The 17,249-nt window shown below is 42.9% G+C and overlaps 1 protein-coding gene and 1 long non-coding RNA gene across 4 annotated transcripts in view; one reads left to right on the top strand and one right to left on the bottom strand.

Annotated features, from left to right (window-relative positions):
• MAP2K6 (mitogen-activated protein kinase kinase 6) overlaps positions 1-2,971 on the top strand; it is an 82,543-nt gene extending 79,572 nt beyond the window's left edge. For all 3 annotated transcript variants that reach the window (XM_081849883.1, XM_081849884.1, XM_081849882.1), the window contains exon 12: positions 211-2,971. In XM_081849883.1, coding sequence (XP_081706009.1) covers positions 211-288 — 78 coding nt within the window. In that variant the 3' untranslated portion in view covers positions 289-2,971. The remainder of the gene's footprint in view (positions 1-210) is intronic.
• LOC309335143 overlaps positions 1-16,108 on the bottom strand; it is a 36,364-nt gene extending 20,256 nt beyond the window's left edge. The window contains exons 1-2 of the long non-coding RNA XR_014153391.1: positions 13,665-16,108; positions 12,921-13,411 (exon numbers count right to left, since the gene is read on the bottom strand). This is a non-coding gene — a long non-coding RNA (uncharacterized lncRNA). The remainder of the gene's footprint in view (positions 1-12,920; positions 13,412-13,664) is intronic.
• Between the last annotated feature and the right edge of the window lie 1,141 nt (positions 16,109-17,249).

Consider the following 17,249-nt stretch of genomic DNA (forward strand, 5'->3'; position numbering starts at 1 on the left):
GACCAGCAAGTCCTAGGCTCTGTGGTTTAACCCACAGCACCACCTGCGTCCCGCTTGGGAATTACTGTGGTCCTTTTATAGGTAATGTGTGTGTGTGTGGTGGTGGTGTTGGGAATCTAGGATTCCTGTGAGAGGTGTAATGGAAGGTTTTGACATGTTTCCCCTCTCTTTCCCTTCTCCTCACTGGTTCTCTCTCACTCTCTCTTTCAGAAACACAGTTTCTTCACCCTGCACGAATCCAAAGAGACAGACGTGGCTTCTTTTGTCAAACTCATCCTGGGGAACTGAGAAATGGACTTGTACATGATTTTACCCTTCTGTGGACTGGTGGGCTTTAGGAGGAGGGGCACGTGGCAGGGCAGCCCTCATCGGAGAACCAGTAGGAGAACCTGCCACTGGCCAATTTTTGTTTTTTTTAATTATTATTATTATTAATATTATTATTATTGCTAAAGTCCTATCATCATCCTCTTGAAGGTTTTTATTTTTATTTTTTAAAGGGTTCCTTGGTAACCATAGTAACTTAGAATGAACTGGTTAGTGAAATGAATTTTAATAAGGTTGTCAACTGTAAACGAACAAAAATTTAAAAGAGTGATTGAAATGAGGACAGTCGAAAGTTCTGTTAGCGTCACATCAGTGTCCCCCCCCCCCATGTTCCCTGTCAGACCAGATTTGCTTTCGTTTATGGTAATAGGTGCTACGGTAGTTATGAAGTTCTATATGTAGAGTTATATTTTGCCCCTACCATTGTTTTAATATTTATGTTAAGTGCTTGATTTTAATAGAACCCTTTTTATTTTGTTCTTATGTGAGAGTTGGAGGGTGGGGGGTGATGACAGCTGCAACAGCTAAAGCTACAAAGATTAGTATTTATAGGGCTTTGCTGGGAAACGGAGGAGGAGAAAGCATGGGCCATATAGATAAATATTATATATATGTATAGGGTGGAAGACTAATTTAATTTCAATGAAGAGTTTGGCTTATATGTTAGGCAGCCCACTGATGCATGAGAAGGCTTGCATCCTTCTTTAGGAGGTGCCCAGAGACAGCATTGTTCTTGTACAAACATCAAGAGGATGCAAAAACATTGCTGTGGTGACTTCTTATTCCATTGCTTTGGTTATGCCCCCAATGAATAATTATATTCTGAAGTGCGGGATATATATCTATATACGTCTCACACATTAACTGTTTACTAAGCAATGGTGAATCAGTCACCTTATGACCTACAGCCAGTGCCCTCTCTGTTGGCTGTAAGTCATGGGCCAATGCATTTGACTGAAGAGAAGGTGATGCCCTGAAGGAAAATGGAACTTAGAGGGGTGCAGCTCTTGATGAGGATGCCAAAGCTGGGGCCAGGGGCCAGTCAGTTTTGCACTGCTCATTTTTATACTGGCAGGAGTATTCCTTTTTTTTTTTTTTTTTTTTGGTCTCGAACACTCACACGTCATACACAAATTGCCACTTCGTTGCTCATCTCCCACAACCCCCTCACAACTTTTCACTTTTTCTGGATGCTTAACCTGAGCAAGTCCCACCCTACACGTCTGGCACAGGATCAAACAGTGTTTCTGTCTGAAAAGCATAGCAAAACCAAGTGAATAGGAGTTGGACAATAAGTGTTGCACCCCTCATCTTAATTTGTTGCTGTGACCATTATTATTGTTGTTGTTGTTTTCAAAAAAACAACAACACTCTTTTGGCCAAACAGTACTGCCTTGAGTGACTTAAGGCCTGGTGGTAACTGTTTCTGGAATTGCCCAAGGCCTTCTTCCACCTTGACCTGCCCTTAGTCACAGCTTTGTTGTTATGGCGGTTTGCATGGCCACCTAATCTCCATTCAATATATTCTATAGCAAGGCCACAGGGGTCTTATCTGATGGAGGCTGTGGCAGTTCTGTCAAGAACTCTTTTGCTCCTGAAGCGTTTCCATTTCCTGAACTGAACCATGGCAGTGTTCACAATGGGTGAGGAATGCTGTACTGCCGGTTTGGTGTTGAGGGAGAAAGTTAACGTTCTTGCTAGTGCTTTGTCCTTTCACTTTGGGGCACACTACTTCTGCCCCTGAGGGGGGCATCAGTGTGGAGCAGCTCAGAATTCAGACAAGCAGCCACGCCAGGTGAAGACCCAAAGCGTCAGTGTTTGCCGTGTTGATTTTGTTCACAGAACTTGCCGTCCTGTTCGCCTGCAGTCCACATTTTACAACGCAACCGGTCGTTGGTGCGTACGCCGATTGGAAACCATTCAGGAGACATTTGACTGCAGACAAAACACTAAAGTGGGCTCGCATTTCTTTGTAATCTTAAAGGCCTAGAAAGGCTTGTAACCTGCTCCTAGTTTTCCATTTTATGTGCATGCTTCCCTCCCCCTTGCTTCCAATTCTCACCCCTCCCCATTGATTCTGAGCTGCTTTGATTGATTGTCTGCAGCTGCAGCTGCAGCTCAGCCAGCCAGTTTTTAGAACTGGTTCCAGCATCAATTCTCACTTTGAAAAACATGACATTTAAAACCAGCTTTTTGGTTTTCCTACATATGGATCTGATGCTTGCTGTAGAGATTGTTTTTGCTGCTTTCCTCTTGGAATAGAAGACTCGTTTGGACACCACATCCTCTTGACCTCAGAACACCTTTATTTGAGTGCTGTGGTAACAGACAGGCTGGATTTACGAGATAGGATCAGTGTTAATAGCCGATATTAATATCCCCATTGGTTTCCTATAGTAGAATGCCAGTGCTGTCTACAGCCAGTCAGTTTAGAAAGGATTATTGCACTGTGAATCAACACTACATGCCTCGGGCTTTATTTTAGGAATTAAAATGTGGAGTCTAAGTTCCTTAATCACATAGGTGCTTTTGAGTTTTTTTGTCAACTCTTGTCTCTGTATAATTTGTCCTTTGGCAGGTACATAGACCTCTATCAAGTCTTAGAATAAAGCACACCCAGGTTATTTCCCCCTTCCAATCAAAACTGCAAAGCTTGTGTGTTCTTGTTATTTGAAAGTTCACATACCGTGTTAGTGAAGATTGTTTCTAGGGATATCTCAAAGTGGTTAAGGGGCAGTCAAAATTATTCATTTCCTAAAGGATGTCGGAAAGAAGGGGAGAAGAAGTAGATGATCACATAGTGCACCGATGACAGAACCAGAAGCAATGGGTTTAAATTACAGGAAAGCAGATTCAAATTCACACATTTGAAGAAGCCTCGTTGACTCATGCATATTGTTCCTCAATAGGACGTGCTGCCTGGGGAAGTTGAGGAAACTGCCTTCTTGGAGGTTGTCCTGTACAATTGGGACAGGCATCCATTTGGGGTGTTTTTGCATAAAAGATGATGCCTTAGGGTTTTGGGGTGGGTGGGGTGTATTGGATGAGATTACTCCATAGCCTTGTTCTGTGTACATGGTTCTGTGATTTTTTTATTGGAATTAGCAAACATTTGGTAGGGGCCACAAACATATTTGTACAAGATACATGACGTTTGCTTACATTGCCAAAAGGTAACCCAGACGTGTGGGGGAAACCAGCAAGTCTTAGTTTTCATGATCAAAGGCTCCCAGGGCTTTCATTCTTCCTTGGTTCACTGTCTTAGCTTCACATACGACAACCGATACTGTTATATTGAGAAAATTTCAGGTACCTTCCTTATGTGCCATCACATGTGCTAGGTGCCTATATGACGTCTCCTGCAGTAGGAAGCCCAACTGATGCCGGCTGTCCATCGTGTGCAAACAGAGGTGTTTGTGCATATTTGGATACATAAGATAGTTTTGTGCACAGAAATGAGACCCACATAGGAATTTTTCCCATGTGCACCGTGGCCCCAAGTCACTTTTGGGTCACTGCGGAGAATTCTGAACTTGAAATAATCTCCTTTGCAGATGGTAATGTTGTTATAAAGAAGCAATAGCTTATGCAACCACTTATCTGGATGGATTCAAAGGCAAGGTGATGGCTTTCAGTTTTCCAAACGCTCATCCTATTTGGTCTCAGCTTCCACTATATCCCTTGATCAACAAAGTAGAAGTTGAAAGAAATTAAGGAGTTATCACTGCAGGCTATTTTGGGTATGGGATTGGTTCTAGGTGTGCTCAGTGTGCAGACACAACCGGGGTTAATTTTGTGCAATTCAGCCATTTTAGTAGGTTTTGTGGAGCGTCAAGTCATTGTAGTTCCAATGTATCTTTAATTTCAAAGTGCCTAACCCACTTTTAAAGGACCTAAATTTACTTAGGTGCTTTAGAATAGTTTTTTGAGCAATGTAGATGTCCTGTGATTTCTTGCGTCTGCTTTCTCCTGCTCGGGATTTCTTATTGCTGCTAATGAGAAAAAGAGATGAGCATGCCATTGTTCAAATACTGGCAAAATCTGAACAAGGAGGAGCACTTGGAACCCATGCAAGGAATGAGCTCCTGTCATTGACACCAGCATATTTGGCCATGCATGAAACCAAACTTACAAGCATTGCATTTTAAGTGCACTGGGCATTCACATTATTCCCAGCTGCCCCCACTGAGTTGAATATCCTAGAAGTTTGTAAACCAGTAATGTTGTCCCTTAATGATTACTCTTTGGAACTGTGAAGGAAAAACGGTAGCTCTGAGGCTTGTTCAGGTGCCCTGATTTTCCCTCTTGCTTGCTGAACCAAGGGATATTCGTTGCAATCTTCTGTTTTCTCATGCCACCCTACTTGCTGATTTCCTATTTTCAGATGTAGACCATAATATAGCATAACTCTTTCCTCCATTAAAACAAACAAAAACAAATCACAACCCTTCCTTTCAGTCTCTTAATTATTTTAGGGCTCCTTTTCTCTGAATATTGCCACTGAGGTTCTTGGTCAAACACATCTTGTTGCCGTTACTTTTAATTGGAAAGGGAAGGGAAAGTTATCAATGAAGTAAGGTCACATTCTCACCATACATTTAAAGCACTTTGCTTTACCTGGAGAATCCTGGGAACTATAGTTTACCCCTCACCTAGCTGCTGCTGCTGCTGCTGCTATTACTAATATTAATTTCATTTGCCAGTCTCTTTTTACAGTAAGAAGTATCACAAATGATTTGACAAAAATAAAATACAGCATATAGAAGCAATATAAAACCAGAGGGAAATTTTGGAATACTAACAATGCAAGGTATATAAAGCATTCATCCAACTAGAGATAAATAACGACCAAGTTCTATCCACTCCAATGAAAGATGGTAAAGGTAAAGGACCCCTGGACGGTTAAGTCTAGTCAAAGGCAACTGTGGGGTGTGGCGCTTATCTTGCTTTTCAGGCCGAGGGAACCAGCGTTTGTCCACAGACAGCTTTCCTGGTCATGTGGCCAGCATGACTAAACCACTTCTGGTGCAACGGGACACCGTGACGGAAGCCAGAGCGCATGGAAACGCCATTTACCTTCCCACCGCAGCGGTACCTATTTATCTACTTGTGCTTTTGAACTCTTAGGTAGGCAGGAGCTGGGGTAGAGCAACGGGAGCTCACACCATTGCTCAGATTTGAACTGCTGACCTTACGATCAGCAAGCCCCAGAGGCTCGTTGGTTCAAACCACAGCGTGTGTGTCAGGCGTCAGAGCATGGGTAGGCAAACTCAGGCCCGGGGGCCAGATCTGACCCAATCCCCTTCTAAATCCGGCCCGCGGATGGTCCGGGAATCAGCGTGTTTTTACATGAGTAGAATGTGTCCTTTTATTTAAAATGCAGCTCTGAGTTATTTGTAGGGCCTGCCTGGTGTTTTTACACGAGTAGAATGTGCCCTTTTATTTCAAATGCATCTCTGGGTTATTTGTAGGGCATAGGAATTCGTTCATATTTCCCCCCCAAAAAATACAGTCTGGCCAACCACCAGGTCTGAGGGATAGTGGAGTGGCCCCCTGCTGAAAAAGTTGGCTGACCCCTGCGTCAGGGGATCCAATCCCCCCACAGTAGGCTGCCAGGAATGGATAAGACAAGGAAAGTTCTTAGCAATGCCTTTTGTTTAATATTCAGAGAGAGAGGCTTAGAAATGCAGCCTCTTGGAGTAATGGCCTTGCTCCCAGTGAAACCCCACCCCTCCGTCTCTCCTACTTCCTCATGAGTCATCGCTACGGGTGCTGGAAAGGACCTTTCACCTTTGAGCTCTCTGTTTTCCTACTTTTAATGCCCACCATATTCTGGGAGGGGGGCGTCTGGAATGATTTCTAAAGACACTGAGTCCATCAGCTGTCTCTCTCCTGGTCCTTCTTCTTCCTCTCCCATTATTTCCCAGCTTTCCCCCCTCATCTGTGTCAGTGTTTGTAAAAGAAAAGGTTCTGACCTCCTTTTTACCCCTTTGCCTAGTCCTCAGACCTTAGTTGGCACAAAGAGTCCTTAAGAAAGAGTAGAATGCTGTTTTTATTCTTAAAAGTCGTCTTCTCCAACCACGACCGACAGCTTTATACATATCAAACGCAACCAGCTTTCTACCATCCAACCGACCCACACCCAACACTAACATTGACCACTCTATATATACAGGTATAATTTGGTGAAAGGTTGCATGAGTCATTGTAGGCCGCTGACTCATGCTAACTTAGTATTAAAGAAACCGCGGCCAATTTTTAGCTGTGACAATCCGCCTCTGAGCTGTAACCTCCCTCAAACCCAGCAGCGGAGGAAGCCACTTGGGTGTGTGGGGAAGGGCGCACCACCGGGCCTCCGGTGTCTGTCTGCCTCCTCCCACTCAGCCGCCCTACAGCTGGGGGGGAGGCAGCGGGTGGACCGTTTGGGCAGCGTGGAGCCTCTGCGCACCCAAGCCACCGCATTTCTCCCAGGAGAGATGCGTGGCTCGGGCGTGATGCAGGTCCCGCGGTGAGTGCCGCCCGGCATTTTGTCGCCCCCTTCAGTGGTGACACCCGGGGCTGCCTGCACCCACTGCGCCTCCCCTTCCTCTGCCCCTGCTCAAACCCCTGTTGTAAATCTGAAGTGTCTCCATCTTCTCTGTAAGGGTCAGGCTGGGGAAGCGGTCTCCACCATTGCTCCTCTGCCCAGTCCCTAACACAGCGCCACCTGCATCCCTGCTGGAAGATGGACACCACCATAAGAGGCAACATTAACTCACTGAAAGCCGCCTAAACAGGAATGTATTAGCTTGGCACTTAAAACAGAAACGGTGTCAGGCACATCTCCCTAAGAGGTGCATTCCATAGATGGGGCCATCACTGAAAAGGCCATTTCTCATGTGTCCACTGTTCCCTTGGATGGGGCATATGGAAAAGAATCAGATGAAGAACTGAATGATCAGTTTCTCTGGAAAGATAGCACTGAGCATAGCCTTGTGAGCTGAGCTGAGGTGATCCTTGACTAACAAGAGTGCCAAGGCTTCATTCTAGACTCAAAGAATGCTTCCCTATCTCATGGCCAGACTCCTTGGTTTGTGGTGATATGAACTGGGGAAAAGACTCTCATTGGATAAAACATTAAATTCGACCCTTTCATACTTGTGTCCAATTGCCATAAATCATTGGTTTTTATTGGGCACGGCTGTTTCCTGTGTCAGATGCTGAGATATGGGGCCAAATAGAGGGTGCAATTTGATCCCAATGCCAGTTTTGTTTAAAGGAGTTCTAGCACTCCTAATATTGCATGCTAGACAGTACTTATAATGAGCACAAATTATAGTTGCTCTAGTATCAGGTCATTCATAAAACAAATTCTCACAGCAATAGAATCCAGCTTAGTATGCTTCAAAGGATGTGCCAAATGTATCTTGCCCTCAAATTGGCTTAGTCATCCTTTATGTTTAGGATAATTATATAGGACTATTTGGTGTTTCCTTAGGATGAAAGAGAAAGATAGCTCGTGATGCTAATGGAGCCCACTGTGAGATATGGTCTTTTATAGCAGTGTTTCCCAACCTCGGGCCTCCAGCTGTTTTTGAACTACAATTCCCATCATCCCTGACCACTGGTCTTGCTAGCTAGGGATGATGGGAGTTGTAGTCCAAAAACAGCTGGAGGCCCAAGGTTGGGAAACACTGTTTTATAGCATCCTGTGCATTAAGGTCTTCCTGGAAGTAGAGGGAGTTTTTATTCTTAATGCCATCTCCCTTGCTTTTGGCTTAACCTTGACAGCCTTATTATCTTTATCCAGCAACTTAGAAAGATTGTAAAAAATGAATCTTACTACTTTACCCTTTGAACTAATGCTTCTCTTATATTTTGTGATCTTTTTGCTTTTCCGCTTCTGGTGCTTACTCCCATTGTTATTTAGGCATTTGTTAATTAGTTTTGCCCTCCTAGTCTTCACAGGTAAGTTTGAGGGAATTGTTTCATCAGGCCCAAGGTGAGGAAGTCTCTGAACTTCTAAGAAAGTCCTTACTTGCAGTCAAAGGATGTGAGATCCAGCCTCTGCAGCTTTTGATTTTTTGCTGCTACACTTCTCTTGTGATGCCCACTGTTCAACAGTGGGGGGACCCACCAGTTAAAAATTATCTGAGCTAAAGCCCTTTGCACAGTCTTGTTAATTCTAATGTCTGATATCCCAAGGTCAAATTGGGAAAGTGCTAATTTTAAAGCTGCCAATTTGTCCAATAATTTCTTTTCAGTTAATCACCCTTGTAATAAACACAGTGCAGCAGAAGATCTAAATCTGGGCAAGAAGCTCTAAATCTGCAATCAGGCTTCCTATTGCCTTCAGAAGTTAAAAATTGCACTTGGTAAGTTGGGGATAAATTGCCCAAATCATGGGTGTAGTCATCAATTAAAACTGCTTGTTGATCCTGTGATACCAAAATGCCTTGCTCAATATTAGTTTCCTTCATTCCCTGCAAGAGTTTCAAGATGGGTGGGGCTGTCCCACTTTGCATGCTTCTTTCCTGCAGGGATGAAGTGATTTGAAAGCTTGCTTTGAATCACAGTATTTTGAGCTAAAATCTTTTTCTTGTTACCACCATTCCTGAAGGATATATTGCAATATATCAAAATAATTTCATGAAACCTATTAGATAATATACATAAAAAGTAAAGGTAAAGGGACCCCTGACCATTAGGTCATTAGGTCCAGTCATGGCCGACTCGGGGGTTGTAGCGCTCATCTCGCTTTATTGGCCGAGGGAGCCGGTGTACAGCTTCCGGGTCATGTGGCCAGCATGACTAAGCCACTTCTGGCGAACCAGAGCAGCACACCGAAACGCCGTTTACCTTCCCGCCAGAGCGGTACCTATTTATCTACTTGCACTTTGATGTGCTTTCGAACTGCTAGGTTGGCAGGAGCAGGGACCGAGCAATGGGAGCTCACCCCATTGTGGGGATTCGAACCGCCGACCTTCTAATCGGCAAGTCCTAGGCTCAGTGGTTTGACCCACAGTGCCACCTGCGTCCCTAGATAATATACGTAACTCCCAACAAACGAGAGCAATCAATCAAAACCCAGGCTTGGAATATCCTTTTCTGAGCTCTCTTAGGTTACATTCGGACAGCACTTTATTCTGTTTTCCTGACGTTTCCTTAACTGATAATTTCCATGTTTTACATGATCTTTTTGCATTGTGGGAAAGACAGTCCTGGAAATCTAGTGGAAGTTTAGCATTCCTTTCTGTGTTAATTGTTTTCAGGAAACACTGATAACCTGAAAGTTTTTGCACTGTAATCAACAGAAGTATAGTAGTATAGTGTCCAGATCAAGGGAAGTAATAGTACCACTCTATTCTGCCTTGGTCAGACCACACCTGGAATACTCTGTCCAGTTCTGGGTGCCACAATTTAAAAAGGTTATGGACAAGCTGGAATGTGGGCAGAGGAGGGTGAGCAAGATGATAAATGGTGGAAAACAAGATTTATGAGGATGGTTGAGGGAGTTTGATGTGCTTAGCCTGGAAAAGAGAAGAGATATGATAGCCATCTTCAAATATCTAAAAGGCTGTCACATGGAAGATGGAGCAAGCTTGTTTTCTCCTGCTCTGGAGAGTAGGACTCAATGGATCCAAGTAACAAGAAGGAGATTCTGACTAAACATCAGGAAGAATTTTCTGACAGTATGCAATCTCCATTGTCTTTTGCTGGATCACTTCTTGCAAAATGCACATTTTCTGCCACTATTCTTGGTTGAGTTTTTGTTCCAGCACTTGAAGATCTTGAGACAGTGCCTTGACCTCAGCCCACTGATATTACAGGGATATAATCCAGTTCTGCCTCCTAGATTGCCATCTTGAAGTCCTGCACTTTTTCCATTGGGGATTTAATGTGTGCTCTGGATTTCCAAGTAGATTGACAATGTGACTCACGGAAGAAAATGAAGCAAGAAAAAAACAATGATCTGCCCTCTCTGAATGAGGACTTGTGACATCAGCAATCTGGAAGTCGTTGACAGCCGATTTGGCAAAATCACTCTCTGTTAATAAATACACTTACTATAGGTAGTAAGCCTTTAAAAATCTGGGGCTATGCAGTTTCAATCATCACCAGCATCCTGTAAGCTGGGCCATAAAATCCCAGATTTTTTTTTCTTGTAGGGAGGATTGCATTTCCTAATTAATATTTCAGCTGGACCTGGTCTGGGAACGGTTGGACAGATCTAAGCTGTAGCATATGTTCTAGTGGCTTATACCCCCCCTATATGGGAACACAGGCAATAGACACTTTAAGGTGGGAAGAAACAATATCTGAAGTATATAAAATGACAGACAGATGTGTTTCTAAATTAAGGCAGGTTTATAGTCCCCAGTGCTTTCTCATCTCATCACCTTGGGTTTTTTCCTTCTTTCCATAGAGCATTCCATCTCATTTTCCTTCTAAAGAAGCTCCCTGGATTTATTGAGTTCTCAGTTTTGTCTGGCTATGACAAATTCATCAGAACTGCAGTTCTGGATGGACCTGGGAGCCCAGAAGTGGCAGGTTGCACATTGGAATCCTATGAACAAAAGGTTTTCCATATTTATCTCAATGCAGGTGGCATTTGCTGCAGGAAGTCTTGCACATCCACTTTCTCTCCAGCCATGACAAGTGCTAGGAAGGATTAGGGTGAAACAAGTCCACAGGTGAAACAAGCAAGCAGCAGCAATGACACAAACAACTGCTGCCACCCTTTAACCTTTTGCCTATCACCCATTTTTAATGGGGCAATTCTTTATCTTGTTCTCATGCGACATCTTTGTGTGGAAGGTCACTAAGAATCCTGTTTGAAGATGAAGTGTTGAAATGCAAGAACAACAAAGAGCCCCAAAGGAGTGGCTGCAATTAATCAAATCAATCAAGCTTTATTGGCATACAGAGAAAACAGGAATATATGAATCAAAACATACTGTAGAATTGGCATCACTGGAGTGTATTGAAAGGAGATTGGAGACTCCCAAAAGATGCGGTGCTTATTACTTGATGATCATTTGGAAACCACAGTTCCAGTGCATTTTGAGCCAGTATTCCTGCTTTTATTTAGCTATTCTAACAAAGCAATTTAACACTTGCCTGCTCATATGTTCCTCAACCATATTAAAAGACCTGGGCTTAAAAACCCTCTAACATACAACCCTCTAATATATAACTGCAATTGTTTGTGTATTTTAAATATGCATGTTGGCCCAAAGAGAATAATTTTTAGCATCACATGACAGAAAGACATAATTATGTGTACTTTTTTTTTAAAGCATGGCAAAATTTATGGCTCACAAATACTTCATAGAGTGATAATTTATCCTGAAACGCATTCGGTATTACAACTGCCTTATATTTTCCAAGCTCAATTAAATCTGCCTTTAATTACCTTTCACTATACCTTTGTTTTGCTTATTTTTTTAAAAGAAATATCAACAACATCAAAATCACTGATCATGCTGCAACAGAAGTGACCACCATATATGACTGAGCAATGAAATCCAGACCTTGCCATCATGGTCATTTAACCCTTCATTTTTGATTGCGTAAGTTCGATGCTGTGGTGTGGAGGTTAAGAGCGATAGACTCGTAATCTGGAGAACCGGGTTCGCGTCTCCGCTCCTCCCCATGCAGCTGCTGGGTGACCTTGGGCTAGTCACACTTCTTTGAAGTCTCTCAGCCCCACTCACCTCACAGAGTGTTTGTTGTGGGGAAGGAAGGGAAAGGAGAATGTCAGCCGCTTTGAGACTCCTTCAGGTAGTGCTAAACCGGGATATCAATTCCAAACTACTACTACTACTACTACTACTATTCTTCGTCTTCTTCGTCTTCTTCGTCTTCTTCTTCTCTTCTGCAATGCAGGAATCTTATGCTCAACTTGGGCTTGAACCCACGACCCTGAGATTAAGTGTCTCATACATCCAGGGGACACTAGTAGTATGTTCATTTGTCTTGTTCCTGTGATCCTTCCACCTTCAGAAAAGGGGTGGAGGAGTGCAGTATACCTACAAATGTAGGTGTGTTTATCAGAGGGTGGAGCCTGTGGTCCTCCCGAAATTGTCGGACTCCCAACATCCATCAACCCAGGGCCGGCATGTTTAATGGTCAAGGGTGATGGGGGCTGCAACCCAGCAGCATTTGCAGGCCCACCATTTCTCCATCCCAGGTGTGTACCTAATGTATGCATAGTTCAGCGGCCAGAGCTGATTTGAAAACCTTATCCTATTGCATCGCTCTCAGGTGCACTGCTGAACCAGGAATTCCAAGCATTCAGACTCGGGAGTTGTCATTAATTAGTTAAACCCTCAGCAGAAATGAGGGAAATATGCTTCAAACAGTGTCCAGTATGGGAGTATAGCCATGACGTAGCTGTGGGTTTGTGTGGATACTTCCCATAAAGCAAGGGGAAACATCAGCACTTTGTGTTGCCTTTGCGGTTTGAGTCGAGACAACCCAGTCTAAACAGGAATTTATGCTATCACAACGAAGTTCTGAACTCAGTTTGAGCGTGCACCATCGAGATCTGCTTCCAAGAAAGGTATTAGATTCATTTTTTAGATTCAGCAAGAGCAAACATGAGGGCTCACCAAGTTCCGCAAGCATTCGGATGCATTCTGGGAATGGAGTGGAGAGATGACCTAACCTGGGGAGAAAACAGCAAAGACCTGATGAAGAGAGCACAGCAGAAGTTATATTTTCTGAGAATCCTCTGGAAAAACAATCTCTCAAAGGACCTGTTGATGGCATTTTACCATTGTACTGTGGAGAGTGTATTAACGTATGGTCTGTGTGTGTGGTTTGGGAGCTGCACGGTCAGGGGAAAAACAATGCTGTCCAGGGTTGTAAAGACTGCAGAGAGAATAATTGGGTGCACTCTTCCCACCTTAGATCAAATCTATGCTGTCAGGTGCCATAAGAAAGCCTCAGAGACAGCGTAGGATAGTATGCACCCTGGAAATGATCTCTTTCAGCTTCTGCCTTCTGGAAGAAGGTACAGGGTTATAAAGACCAGGACTAGCTGCCTGAGAAACAGTTTCTACGCAAATGCAATTCTGGTTCTAAACGCAGCATAAGGAGTCTCTATACAGTGGTACCTTAGGTTACATACGCTTCAGGTTACATACGCTTCAGGTTACAGACTCCGCTAACCCAGAAATACTAGCTTGGGTTAAGAACTTTGCTTCAGGATGAGAACAGAAATCGTGCTCCGGCAGCGCAGCGGCAGCAGGAGGCCCCATTAGCTAAAGTGGTGCTTCAGGTTAAGAACAGTTTCAGGTTAAGAAAGATCAGAACAGACCTCTGGAACAAATTAAGTACTTAACCTGAGGTACCACTGTAGTATATTCTATTTTAAAATGGGGTTCCAGAGTTTTTAGGGTTTTTTGAATGTTTTATGTAGATTTTCAATTTCATTGTTCTGTATGGGAAAATGACAATAAAGATAACGTATATCGTATATCTTTCAACTTTATAACATCTTGGAAATCAGCATGGAAATATCACACAACCTCAGGCACTGATTTGGAGATTTCCAGTATTTCTGTGACTTTTGCTAGGCCATGGATGCCATAAATTATGGAGGGTTTTCCCCACCCTCCTTTTTCCTTTACTTCCGTTTCTACGTCAAAGGGGGAGGTGGGGGGCGCTTGGGGCCTTGGGTTAGACTACCACTTACTGAGTTATGATTCTTTCTCTTCCTCATCTCCCTACATCTCAGTGTGAGGATGAGATATTAGGAAAGGACACCATATTAACTTGGATCACCTGGGAGGGACCATTGAACTTTTTGGGAGCCCATAGAGACTCAGTTTGGCCATCAGTCATACTACTACTTTTTATTTATCACCCACTCCTCTGATTATATATCAGGCAAGATACCTAGCTGAAAAGTAATCGTAACACCAGTGCTACACAAAGAATGACTTTGTTTTACTCCAGTTTTGTGAAGGGATGCTAGATAGTCAATTTTAGAATCCAATAACTATATACACTGAGGCAGGGATGTGCTTATTAATTACATAAAAACATTCTTGCATCCAGTTTCTATGTAGAAAAAAGCCATACGGTTCAATCTGCTTAAAGGGAGCCAGGTTGAAGTCGTGTGCATGTGATTCGATACCATTGGTATGGTTAAGGTCAATAAGTTCTGCAGCGCTCTGGAGTCTACCACTGGAAATATATACTTGGTCTGACTTTGGCTTCTGAAAATCCATCAGACGTTGCCCACATGATTTGAAGTGGGTCAGATGAGGATGAAGTGTTGATGAAGACCAGATTGGGAGCTCCTTTCTGATCCACACCTGGCCCGTAAGTTAAGGCCCCAACCTGGAGTTATGCCAGTGATTTCCTTGAGCACTAAGGGTACCCCTGGCAGTGGATAGTCCACAATAGTGTGATTGATGCCTCTGAAATGTGTCATGTCAAATGTGTTTGGAAGGGTAATGAAACCTGTGCCCAGATTTACCAAACCAATGTGTTCATTCCCATCCTTCCCAGTTGTGGGCAAAATGGAAGGATACTTAATTCTGCTCCTGAACAAAATTGTCTTAAACTGGAATCATGACATATACCACAACCTTGGCATGAGGGTAAGTTGCAGATCAATCACAATTAAGTGTTGTTATATGAAACATTCAGATTTGAATGACATTCTACCATATCCTGAATTATCACTTAACTAACCAGATGTGCCACTGATTATTAGAAAAGATTTTTGGGGTAACTTAAAAACAAAACAAAAAACCCTGTAAATTCACCTTAAAAATAAAGTGTTTGATTTATGCTGAATTTAAAATTCCTTGCTCTTATGTGTGTGTTTTTGTGGGGATAGGGGATGCTCTTGTCTAATAAATATAGTCTGTCGACTTAATGAAAGGAACTGGACATTGAACATGATCCCTTACAAAATGAAAGTGTAATGAAGTCATGATGAGCAGCAAAGAGGTGGTATTTAACTGAGTCCTATTTAGAACAGACCCATTAAAGTTAATGAACCCAAGTTAGTAATGCCTGTTAACATCACTGGGTTTATTCTGAGTAGGACTAGGATTGAAAAACACCCAGACACTATTACACAACATTTCTACTATAACTTCAAGCTAATTATTACCTCCCTATCACTACCACTTCCAGGCTAACATTATAGCATCAAATCTGGTTTGGGAGAATTTGCTGACTGACCACAGGCTGAAATGTAGCAGACAGATGGCTGGAGTGGCACTGTTCACTCATTTTCAAGGTGGACGTACATTTCTCGTTAGTGGAATGACTTGTTAATTTCATGTTCATGGGGTGCTCTTTGAAGATGGTGCAGAATCCTCTGAACTCTCACGTGTCGGGAAGCAAGAATCTGCCATGGATTGTTTTATAAAGAAGACCATTCAATGCACCCAAAGTAGCTTGTGTAAAGTAGACAAATGGTCTTTGTTTCAGGAAAAGAAAAGTCATTCATCAAATTGTCAGCTCTTGAAATATGTCTAGTTAGTTGTTTTTAGCAAAAAACGAACAACCACGTTTCTATAAAATCCTTTATGCCTTAACTATTATGTGCACTCCTTGAGAAAAAATATCTCTCAGAGGATTCATTACTAAAGCATTTCAGATAATGATTATTTCAGGTTTTTATCACTCTGATTCTCTGCTGAGTTGAAGGCCAAGTTATCCTGACAAAGATCAGATGGAAAATCTGGATGTCTTCAACTGGAGGGATCAAGTCCAAGTGTCTGAGATGCTGTGTATTTCTCTCATATATGTACATCGACATTATTGTAAATTGGCAGTGCCATCTGTATGGGTTTTGTTTCCCCCTAGCCATTTGTGTTTGGTGTTAGAAATTTGAGTTTCCAGCATTTGTCAGTCGGTGGTGGTGGTAATTATATTTTATTATATCGTTGAAGCTTCTAGATGATTTACAATGTAGGGCTAAGAAATAAAAAAATTAATATGTAAATTTTAAATACATAAATGCAACAATTTCTATAAAAATATCAGCAACCCATATCTAGAAGTAAGAAAAAGCTTCCCCATACTTTGTTAAATGTTGCTACATGAAAGTAAGAAGATCTGTCCTTCTGTACAGCAGATAGGGAGAGGTTGTCTCACTTTCAGATACCTCCCATTGCTCTGAAATTCTCTCTTAGGTCAGCATGGAATATATGTATAACAGAGGCTGAGAATCCAGAGAAGCATGTGACTAATTTGGTACACCCAGGGGCTTTCCAATCCACCATCATGCCATATGACAAACCACTTTTGCACTGAATGCCAGGGACTTAGATACAAATACGCAAACAGTTGTTTGAGGACAGCCTACCAGCCTATCTGTTTGCTAGGGGTGACCTGGAACTTGGATTTAAGATTGCAGACAAGGAATGGAAAGCTGAGTAACAGCTGGAGGCACGTAGACACAGTGGCATAGCGGTCAGTTGCTTTCTGGTCTAAACTTGTTTTGATGTGCTTCTTGCAAAATGGTCCTTTTGTGTTGGGAAGTCAACTAATCAGGGCTCAAGCTAATGGTGGGATAAGAGTCACTGGGCAGGCATGGGGAACCTGAGAGCCTCTAAACGTTGGACCCCAACTCCCATCAGCTGCAGCTAGCATGGCCTATCATTAGAGGTGATGGGAGTTGTAGTCCAGCAACATCTGCAGGGCACCCATTTCCCATCCTTTCTCCAGGGCTCATTGTTATGAGTCCATATGATGAATTCAACATTGATGTAGCTCAGGTTGCAAGAGGGTAACGTAAGAGAACATGTCTTCCTTAATGGAGAGGTACCTGAATACTGCTGGCTATTAAGGGGAGAGCGGATGGCAATATATCTTTGCTCAGAAGTAAGCACTGTTTACTTACAGGTACATGCAACTTGTAGAGACGTTGGTGGCGCTGAGCCTCTTGGGCTTGTTGATCAGAAGGTCGA

The sequence above is a fragment of the Podarcis erhardii genome, assembly GCF_964252035.2.
Source record: "Podarcis erhardii genome assembly, chromosome: 2".
NCBI lineage: Eukaryota > Metazoa > Chordata > Lepidosauria > Squamata > Lacertidae > Podarcis > Podarcis erhardii.